The sequence below is a fragment of the Oncorhynchus kisutch genome, unplaced genomic scaffold (genome assembly GCF_002021735.2).
Source record: "Oncorhynchus kisutch isolate 150728-3 unplaced genomic scaffold, Okis_V2 Okis09a-Okis19a_hom, whole genome shotgun sequence".
NCBI classification, from domain to species: Eukaryota; Metazoa; Chordata; class Actinopteri; order Salmoniformes; family Salmonidae; genus Oncorhynchus; species Oncorhynchus kisutch.
The window spans coordinates 11,672,708-11,683,841 of record NW_022261985.1 but is presented as its reverse complement, the minus strand read 5'-3'; the positions used below and the strand labels follow the sequence as shown (position 1 = coordinate 11,683,841).

The window sequence follows — 11,134 nt, the reverse complement described above, 5'->3', positions numbered from 1 at the left end:
ACACAGGACAGAGAGAACAGAATGTAGCAGCTAACTACACAGGACAGAGAGAACAGCATGTAGCAGCTAACTACACAGGACAGAGAGAACAGAATGTAGCAGCTAACTACACAGGACAGAGAACAGAATGTAGCAGCTAACTACACAGGACAGAGAGAACAGAATGTAGCAGCTAACTACACAGGACAGAGAGAATAGAATGTAGCAGCTAACTACACGGGACAGAGAGAACAGAATGTAGCAGCTAACTACACAGGACATAGAGAACAGAATGTAGCAGCTAACTACACAGGACAGAGAGAACAGAATGTAGCAGCTAACTACACGGGACAGAGAGAACAGAATGTAGCAGCTAACTACACAGGACAGAGAGAACAGAATGTAGCAGCTAACTACACGGGACAGAGAGAACAGAATGTAGCAGCTAACTACACGGGACAGAGAGAACAGAATGTAGCAGCTAACTACACAGGACATAGAGAACAGAATGTAGCAGCTAACTACACGGGACAGAGAGAACAGAATGTAGCAGCTAACTACACAGGACAGAGAGAACAGAATGTAGCAGCTAACTACACGGGACAGAGAGAACAGAATGTAGCAGCTAACTACACAGGACAGAGAGAACAGAATGTAGCAGCTAACTACACGGGACAGAGAACAGAATGTAGCAGCTAACTACACAGGACAGAGAGAACAGAATGTAGCAGCTAACTACACAGGACAGAGAGAACAGAATGTAGCAGCTAACTACACGGGACAGAGAACAGAATGTAGCAGCTAACTACACAGGACAGAGAGAACAGAATGTAGCAGCTAACTACACAGGACAGAGAGAACAGAATGTAGCAGCTAACTACACAGGACAGAGATTTTTACAGACTTTATAGTCTTGTCACAGCTAACAAACATCTCTCACACCACTACAACCAACGTCAATGACTATCGATCAGTCCCTATTTCGTATAGAGTTGCATTACCTCTGACCAGAGCCCTATGGGCCCTGTATAAGGATAGTGTACCATTTAGGAGGCCTCGTCTCTGTGGTGTCTGGACTGACCATGCTGTGTGTTTTGGGATGGTGCTCGTCTCAGCAGACCAGGCCGTAGCAATCCTCTGTATAGCTAAAACAATTATCCTCCTTATTAGCAGTGCTGAAGGCAGAGTCCCCCAGGGCTGTGTCTCGGCGCCCCTAAAGATTGCCGGTTCCGTGGTAGAACAGGCCTGTAGAGTGCCGGTTCCGTGGTAGAACAGGCCTGTAGAGTGCCGGTTCCGTGGTAGAACAGGCCTGTAGAGTGCCGGTTCCGTGGTAGAACAGGCCTGTAGAGTGCCGGTTCCGTGGTAGAACAGGCCTGTAGAGTGACGGTTCCGTGGTAGAACAGGCCTGTAGAGTGACGGTTCCGTGGTAGAACAGGCCTTTAGATTGACGGTTCCGAGATAGAACAGGCCTGTAGATTGACGGTTTCGAGGTAGAACAGGCCTGTAGAGTGACGGTTCCACGGTAGAACAGGCCTGTAGATTGACGGTTCTGTGGTAGAACAGGCCTGTAGATTGACTGTTCCGTGGTAGCACGGTATGGGCTGGCAGAGTACTGCAGGGGGTCTGGAGGGTATACACCTGAGGAACCTGGGACATTACCGGTCTGTCTACTTGTCTGTCTATACTGTCTATCAACCGGTCTGTCTGTCTACCTGTCTACCTGTCTGTCTACCTGTCTACCTGTCTGTCTACCTGTCTACCTGTCTGTCTACCTGTCTGTCTACCTGTCTACCTGTCTGTCTACCTGTCTGTCTGTCTACCTGTCTGTCTGTCTGTCTACCTGTCTGTCTGTCTACCTGTCTGTCTGTCTATACTGTCTGTCTATACTGTCTATCTACCGGTCTGTCTACTTGTCTGTCTATACTGTCTATCAACCGGTCTGTCTACCTGTCTACCTGTCTACCTGTCTGTCTGTCTGTCTGTCTATACTGTCTGTCTATACTGTCTCTCTACCGGTCTGTCTACCGGTCTGTCTAACGGTCTGTCTATAATGTCTGTCTATAATGTCTGTCTATAATGTCTGTCTACCGTTCTGTCTACCGTTCTGTCTACCGTTCTGTCTACCGTTCTGTCTACCGTTCTGTCTACCGTTCTGTCTACCGTTCTGTCTACCGTTCTGTCTACCGTTCTGTCTACCGTTCTGTCTACCGTTCTGTCTACCGTTCTGTCTACCGTTCTGTCTACCGTTCTGATTTCTACCGTTCTGTCTACCGGTCTATACTGTCTACCTACCGGTCTGTCTACCGGTCTGTCTACCTACCGGTCTGTCTACCTGTCTGTCTATACTATCTGTCTACCTGTCTGTCTACCGGTCTGTCTACCTGTCTACCTACCGGTCTGTCTACCTGTCTGTCTATACTGTCTGTCTACCGTTCTGTCTACCGGTCTGTCTGCCTGTGTGTCTATATGGTGTCCCTCTGAGGCCTTGTCCAGGAGCTGAGCCAGGGGGGTGGGGGCGTGGAGAAGCTGGCGACAGAGGTGCTCTTTGAACCCTGTAAAGGGCTCCAGTACCCCAGGCTGGACTGGGACCGGGGGTGGGACACACCCCTCCTCCTCCTCCTCCTCCTCCTCCCACAGACACCCCAACGTCGTCCCCAGTCTCCCCCAGTCCCTCAGCCTCCTTGTGTTGGAGATGGGTAGTCTTCTCAGGGCTGGTTTCAGGGGACGGGTGGGGCAATGCTGGAGCTGAGACTGGGACTGTCTCAGGTTGCTGCTGTTCTCAGCCTTGGACCATGTGATGCTCAGTCTGATCAACAGCATCTCTCCCCTCCCCTGGGTTGGAGCCCTTGGTTCAGTCCACTCAGTCCTTCCTTGGGTTAAAGCCTTTGGATCGGTCCATTCAGAGGAGTATGGAGGGGGGTTATCTCTCAGAAGGTGTGGCTGGAATCTGTATACTTTCTCAGGACCGATGGTGTTAGATATAGCGCAGGTGGATGTAGAAGAGAGGACTCTGGGATACAGGGGTTTTCTATCTTCCTCTGGCTTCCTGGTTTGCGTTTCGTTGTCAGGGGTGATCGGGTACATGGCCTGCAGCGCGGGGCTGTGGAACGTGATGCGTTGGGTCTCAGTTGGAGGTGGATCAGAAATTATCTTGGACATGGTCACAACAGGTACTTTGAGGAGGTCCTCATTATTAAAACTCTCCTTCAGACCAACAGTCTTCTTCTCTGGTAGTCCAGAGGGAACATCTCCCTGCTTCTTCAGACCAACAGTCTTCTTCTCTGGTAGTCCAGAGGGAACATCTCCCTGCTTCTTCAGACCAACAGTCTTCTTCTCTGGTAGTCCAGAGGGAACATCTCGCTGCTTCTTCAGACCAACAGTCTTCTTCTCTGGTAGTCCAGAGGGAACATCTCCCTGCTTCTTCAGACCAACAGTCTTCTTCTCTGGTAGTCCAGAGGGAACATCTCCCTGCTTCTTCAGACCAACAGTCTTCTTCTCTGGTAGTCCAGAGGGAACATCTCCCTGCTTCTTCAGACCAACAGTCTTCTTCTCTGGTAGTCCAGAGGGAACATCTCCCTGCTTCTTCAGACCAACAGTCTTCTTCTCTGGTAGTCCAGAGGGAACATCTCCCTGCTTCTTCAGACCAACAGTCTTCTTCTCTGGTAGTCCAGAGGGAACATCTCCCTTCTTCTCAGGCCTACAACAACAGGTGATAGAGAAAATGTGAATAGAGACTGAGAATTCAGTCTTACCATCATACAAAGCAGAGAGACACAGAGACAACAGGGACATGTAGGTGCTCTGATTTCTAACATGTTTTAAAAGGGATTTCATGTTGTCTCTCTGTGTGGAAAAATAGCTGGCATTTCGAGTATAATATGTTGTACATTGACATTTATTGTCAGAGTCAGTTTGCAGAGTGAACACAGCAGCACGGTGTATTCACCTAAACAAGCTCGTGTTTTATGAATTGTTCTGAAGCTTCTCATTATCGTGTCAGGGGTGGATAATCTCAATTCAATAAAAGACCAATAAAATATTTGAATCACTAGCAGCTTGTTTGTTCCGCGAATGATGCTTTGACATTTTAACTTTATCTAAAAAGGAACACCGAAACTCCAATATCACTTATAGTTCATGGATTATTTGGGGCAAAAATGGAGACAATGAAATTTACTCTGGTAAATCCGAGGTGGTGTAGATAGTATTAAATAAAGAATCTAATTTCAGGCTTTTACGAGAAAGCTAGCCCTCCTATTGGCTGTTTGACAGAAAGCTAGCCCTCCTATTGGCTGTTTGACAGAAAGCTAGCCCTCCGTATTGGCTGTTTGACAGAAAGCTAGCCCTCCTATTGGCTGTTTGACAGAAAGCTAGCCCTCCTATTGGCTGTTTGACAGAAAGCTAGCCCTCCTATTGGCTGTTTGACAGAAAGCTAGCCCTCCGTATTGGCTGTTTGACAGAAAGCTAGCCCTGCTATTGGCTGTTTAACAGAAAGCTAGCCCTCCTATTGGCTGTTGGACAGAAAGCTAGCCCTCCGTATTGGCTGTTGGACAGAAAGCTAGCCCTCCGTATTGGCTGTTGGACAGAAAGCTAGCCCTCCGTATTGGCTGTTGGACAGAAAGCTAGCCCTCCGTATTGGCTGTTGGACAGAAAGCTAGCCCTCCGTATTGGCTGTTGGACAGAAAGCTAGCCCTCCGTATTGGCTGTTGGACAGAAAGCTAGCCCTCCGTATTGGCTGTTGGACAGAAAGCTAGCCCTCCGTATTGGCTGTTGGACAGAAAGCTAGCCCTCCTATTGGCTGTTGGACAGAAAGCTAGCCCTCCGTATTGGCTGTTGGACAGAAAGCTAGCCCTCCGTATTGGCTGTTGGACAGAAAGCTAGCCCTCCGTATTGGCTGTTGGACAGAAAGCTAGCCCTCCGTATTGGCTGTTTGACAGAAAGCTAGCCCTCCGTATTGGCTGTTTGACAGAAAGCTTGCCCTCCTATTGGCTGTTGGACAGAAAGCTTGCCCTCCTATTGGCTGTTTGCATTCCAGAAGCACTTCTTCCTTTTTATTTCATAGAGCCACTTTACGCCCATTTTACTAGTCCAACTGCGTTCCATGCTAGAGGTGATTGTGGTGTGTGTGTGTGTGTGTGTGTGTAATCTGCATGGCCCTCACAACTCTCCAGTTCAGCTCAGGCTCTTAACCTCTCTCTCCAACTGCTCTCTCCCTCTTTCTCGCACCAGATAGTTAAATGAATGTCTCAGAGTTCCTCTCCTCCTGATTCTCCCGTTCTCCTCCTGCCCCAGGCAGCAGACTAACCAGCCTTTAAATCATTAATAAGCAGAAAATGAGACCGCGTGTGTCTGCTGCCGGAGATATTGACGAGGCACTTCTTTCTCCTCTTCACCTCTCTTTTCATTTGTTGCCATGAATTTAACGAACAAGACACTCATATTTAGAGGAGCTAAAGCTGTGAAAACAGATTACTGTACGTAGACTACACCTGGGGAGGGATGATTACTGTACGTAGACTACACATGGGGAGGGTTGATTGCTGTACGTAGACTACACCTGGGGAGGGATGATTACTGTACGTAGACTACACCTGGGGAGGGATGATTACTGTACGTAGACTACACCTGGGGAGGGATGATTGCTGTACGTAGACTACACCTGGGGAGGGATGATTGCTGTACGTAGACTACACCTGGGGAGGGATGATTGCTGTACGTAGACTACACCTGGGGAGGGATGATTGCTGTACGTAGACTACACCTGGGGAGGGATGATTGCTGTACGTAGACTACACCTGGGGAGGGATGATTGCTGTACGTAGACTACACCTGGGGAGGGATGATTGCTGTACGTAGACTACACCTGGGGAGGGATGATTGCTGTACGTAGACTACACCTGGGGAGGGATGATTGCTGTACGTAGACTACACCTGGGGAGGGATGATTACTGTACGTAGACTATACCTGGGGAGGGATGATTGCTGTACGTAGACTATACCTGGGGAGGGATGATTACTGTACGTAGACTACACCTGGGGAGGGATGATTGCTGTACGTAGACTACACCTGGGGAGGGATGATTACTGTACGTAGACTACACATGGGGAGGGATGATTGCTGTACGTAGACTACACCTGGGGAGGGATGATTACTGTACGTAGACTACACCTGGGGAGGGATGATTACTGTACGTAGACTACACCTGGGGAGGGCTGATTGCTGTACGTAGACTACACCTGGGGAGGGATGATTGCTGTACGTAGACTACACCTGGGGAGGGATGATTGCTGTACGTAGACTACACCTGGGGAGGGATGATTGCTGTACGTAGACTACACCTGGGGAGGGATGATTGCTGTACGTAGACTACACCTGGGGAGGGATGATTGCTGTACGTAGACTACACCTGGGGAGGGATGATTGCTGTACGTAGACTACACCTGGGGAGGGATGATTGCTGTATGTAGACTACACCTGGGGAGGGATGATTACTGTACGTAGACTATACCTGGGGAGGGATGATTGCTGTACGTAGACTATACCTGGGGAGGGATGATTACTGTACGTAGACTACACCTGGGGAGGGATGATTGCTGTACGTAGACTACACCTGGGGAGGGATGATTACTGTACGTAGACTACACCTGGGGAGGGATGATTACTGTACGTAGACTACACCTGGGGAGGGATGATTACTGTATGTAGACTATACCTGGGGAGGGATGATTACTGTATGTAGACTATACCTGGGGTGGGATGATTGATGTATATAGAATATACCTGGGGAGGGATGATTACTGTACGTAGACTACACCTGGGGGGGATGATTGCTGTATGTAGACTACACCTGGGGGGGGAGAAGCGTGAGACTCCATTATTAGCAGTACTATGGCGGGGTCCCCCAGGGGTGTGTCCTGACGCCCCTGTAGAGTCACTGTGTGAGTAGATCCTCTTCCTCACATTGGGCCGTGAGTAATTAGTTAGAACCTACATTGAGAAAGGTATCTAACCTGTACCCAGCTGGACCTGGGGGTCTTTCCTGGTGCAGAGGCTCATGGGTTCTAGTAGATTTGATGATGGGTGGAAGTCTGGAACATCTCAGGTAGCCAGTACCCCTCAATTCCAGACTGGCTCTATGACAAACATAAAGACACATTTACTGAGTGATAAAATATTAGGAACACCTGCTCTTTCCATGACATACTGTAGACTGACCAGGTGATTCCAGGTGAAAGAAGATATGATCCCTTATTGATGTCACCTGTTAAATCCACTTCAATCAGTGTAGATGGAAGGGAGGAGACGGGTTAAAGAAGAATTGTGTATGTGAGCCATTCAGAGGGTAAATGAGCAAGATAAAATATTTAAGTGCCTTTGAACAGGGTGTAGTAGTAGGCGCCAGGCCTACTGGTTTTTGTCAAGAACTGCAATGCTGCTGGGTTTTTCACTCTCAGTAGTTTCCTGTGTGTATCGAGAATGGTCCACCACCCAAAGGATTTCCAGCCAACTTGACACAACTGTGGGAAGCACTGGAGCCAACATGGGTCAGCATCCCTGTGGAACGCTTTCAACACCTTGTAGAGTCCCTGACAAATTGATGCTGTTCTGAGTGCGAAAGGGGGGGTTGCAACTCAATATTAGGTTCTTAATGTTTGGTGTACTCTGTGTATACACATGGGGTCGTATTGACTCATACAGACATGGGGTCATATTGACTCATACAGACATGGGGTTATATTGACTCATACAGACATGGGGTTATATTGACTCATATAGACATGGGGTCATATTGACTCATATAGACATGGGGTTATATTGACTCATATAGACATGGGGTCATATTGACTCATATAGACATGGGGTTATATTGACTCATATAGACATGGGGTTATATTGACTCATATAGACATGGGATTATATTGACTCATATAGACATGGGATTATATTGACTCATATAGACATGGGGTTATATTGACTCATATAGACATGGGGTTATATTGACTCATATAGACATGGGGTTATATTGACTCATATAGACATGGGATTATATTGACTCATATAGGCATGGGGTTATATTGACTCATATAGACATGGGGTTATATTGACTCATATAGACATGAGGTTTTATTGACTCATATAGACATGGGGTTTTATTGACTCCAGTTCCAAACATGTCAATAAAAGAAGTGAGGAAGTACCTGGGGTCAGGATGAATCTTAGTAACAGGGGGCAGTCTGAGCTCGGGGATGGTGTGTCTCTTCGGGAACCCCCATGACCTTTTCACCTTTGAGGCGTGACTCAGGGTGCTTCTCATACTGGGCATGCTCCGTAGGCTCAGCGTCTCTTCCTGGTCTTCCTCATCCAGGGCTCCTCTTCTCGTTCCACAAGGCAGCGGGGCCAGATCTCTAGTCACATCCTGAACAAAATGAAAACACACAGTGTGTGTGTGTGTGTGTGTGTGTGGGGGGGGGGGGGGGGGGGTCTGATCCCTATCTGATCTTTCCAGATCTACATGAAGGGCGTAGAGGGTCGAAGACAGGGGGGGGGGGGGGGGGGGGGGGTCAATTTGGGATCTAACAAATCAACCACTGTGCATTGATCATTTCAAGAAGCCTATGCTTTCCCTAAACCCTATTCCAGAGTGTTAGAAGAGAGGATAGCATCTGTATGAAGATGACTTAGTAGCCGCTGTTCCTGTACTCTACCTTACGGTGCTGCAGGTAGGCTGGCTCTGAGTAGTATGAGAGGACAGGGGAAACGGTCTCTCTGTGGGGTGACTGGGTTCTCTTCATGATCCTGGGGAGGTGCATCTTAAGGAAGTGCTGCTGATCGGAGGGCCTGTCCACAAGATACATGGATGTTTCCTCAGAATGGACGAGGAAACAGGGTTATATAGATCTCTGGTACCTAATGAAGCTATACGTTGTACAACTTTTATAGAGATAATGTCAATAAACAACTTGAAACTATCTGCAGCGTCAAGGAATATCCAATCCTGATATTGTGTAGTATGTGTTCAACTTCCCTAGAGATAAAGAAATGTATCCAATCCTGATATTGGACAATTTCTTTAGAGACATAAAAACTCATAACTTTTTTTGCATCAATATATTATAAACCCCACTCACCAGCCTCTTGTTCCTTCAATGAAGTGTTTCTTTGTCAGCTCAGGATGCTGCTGTTGTCCTCATATCTACTGTAGAAGAGCCAGGAGACAGAAAATAGCTTTTAAAAACCTTTAAATTACATTTCCAAACTGAGAATTAATCTAAACATTCCTATTCAATATTAGAATGAGTATTTTTTTGTTGTTGTGGTAATTATTCAGTCTTTCAGCCAGCAGCACCGGTAAGATTCTATTAGTGCGGGAAGCTATTTATTTATGTATTACATATAAATAGGATGCTTTAATTCCAGCTCTGGGCGGAGGAAAACCATGTTTAATGATTGCTTGGATGGTAATCTGACAAAACTGATTCAAGAGAAGTCTTTTAAAATTAACCCGCTTAGTGTTTTTAAAGGTTAAATTGTTGATTAAGTTTAAAATTTGCCATGAAATAACCGGTCTGTCTCTCTGTCTCTCTGCCAAAACACAACCTCTAAAAATACTCAAGTCAAATCATTTCAAGTGGTCCTTAACCCTCACATGAACTCGGGAATGCTGCCTACAACCTCATGGTAATTATGAGTATTCAGACAAAATCAGACAGCAATATCACACGCCAGACCTTTCTTGAGTTGAAGAATCAAACTCAAACGTTTAGTGTTTCTGCAGAATAAAGCTATAGCGTACATCTTATCTTACCACGGAGTTACGTTATTGTGTAAAGTTCAGTAGTGAGTCGTACCTGAGTGCTGGTCATGTCGGCCGTTGAGCAGTGGTGGCTAGTGGGTGGTAAAGTGTTGAGGAGGCTCCTGAGTGCCTGCCTCTGCCCCCTCCTACCTCTTGCAGAGGGACACCGGGAACTAACACGGAGGGGATAGGTCAGCTCTAAAGTCCCAGTTAAGCCAGCCCACTGCAGCTGATGGGTTCTTCTATGGGGACGGACAAATAAAACTTCTGGAACCTGTTTTTTTTTTTTTCTTCCTAAGAGTGTAGCTGTCTATGACATCATAAGCTTCTTAGAACCTGTTTTTTTTCTTCCTAAGAGTGTAGCTGTCTATGACACCATAAGCTAGCCATATCAGGGCTATGGGCTGGCCGTACTCCTTCAATAAGACCCCACACAAAACAGGGACTACTCAGCCTGAAGGAGCAGGGACTTCTCATCCTGAAGGAGCAGGGACTACTCATCCTGAAGGAGCAGGGACTACTCATCCTGAAGGAGCAGGGACTACTCAGCCTGAAGGACCAGGGACTACTCAGTCTGAAGGAGCAGGGACTACTCATCCTGAAGGAGCAGGGACTACTCATCCTGAAGGAGCAGGGACTACTGAGTCTAATATAACTGAGACGTAGTGTGACCTGTTAGACCTGAAGGAGCAGGGACTACTGAGTCTAATATAACTGAGACGTAGTGTGACCTGTTAGACCTATAACTCTAAGACATTACCACAGTTGATTGCATCAGAATAGATTTAGGCTACCATCATCTAGATTTATAGGATTTTACCTTGAGGTTTGAAATGATTTTGCCCTTACAGTATGTGTTTTTTCCCCATTATCACTGATTAACAAAACATTACCTTAGACTATGAACTTGTTTCCTCTGACTCGTATCCAAAGCCAACCTGAGTTGAGCCCTGTGTTTGAGAGTTGAGCCCTGTGTTTATGACATCTGTGTTTGAGAGATCTGTGAGTTGAGCCCTGTGTTTGAGAGATATGTATTTGAGAGATCTATGAGTTTACCCCTGGGGGTGAGAGAATTGTGAGTTGAGCCCTGTGTTTGAGAGGAGACCTGTGAGTTGAGCCTTGTGTTTGTGAGAGCTGAGTTTGAGAGATCTGTGTTTGAGATGAGATCTGTGATTTGAGCCCTGTGTTTGAGAGATATGTGAGTTGAGCCCTGTGTTTGAGAGATACGTAAGTTGAGCCCTGTGTTTGAGAGATACGTAAGTTGAGCCCTGTGTTTGAGAGATACGTAAGTTGAGCCCTGTGTTTGAGAGATACGTAAGTTGAGCCCTGTGTTTGAGAGATACGTAAGTTGAGCCCTGTGT

General features: G+C 47.0%; 1 protein-coding gene across 6 annotated transcripts; it reads right to left on the bottom strand.

Moving 5' to 3' along the window:
- Positions 1-2,343: 2,343 nt before the first annotated feature.
- Positions 2,344-9,951, bottom strand: si:dkey-39a18.1 (uncharacterized). 6 transcript variants are annotated; one of them, XM_031815652.1, is made up of 6 exons: positions 9,829-9,951; positions 9,109-9,176; positions 8,686-8,844; positions 8,179-8,396; positions 6,991-7,113; positions 2,344-3,676 (listed from the first exon to the last, which is right to left on the bottom strand). In XM_031815652.1, the coding sequence occupies exons 3-6, from the start codon at positions 8,833-8,835 to the stop codon at positions 2,365-2,367; spliced, it is 1,803 nt and encodes a 600-aa protein (XP_031671512.1). In that variant the 5' UTR covers positions 8,836-8,844; positions 9,109-9,176; positions 9,829-9,951; the 3' UTR covers positions 2,344-2,364. The 6 variants fall into 6 exon arrangements, with proteins under 6 accessions (XP_031671512.1, XP_031671514.1, XP_031671517.1 ...); XM_031815654.1 differs by having other exon boundaries at positions 8,686-8,818; XM_031815657.1 differs by having other exon boundaries at positions 8,686-8,776.
- Between the last annotated feature and the right edge of the window lie 1,183 nt (positions 9,952-11,134).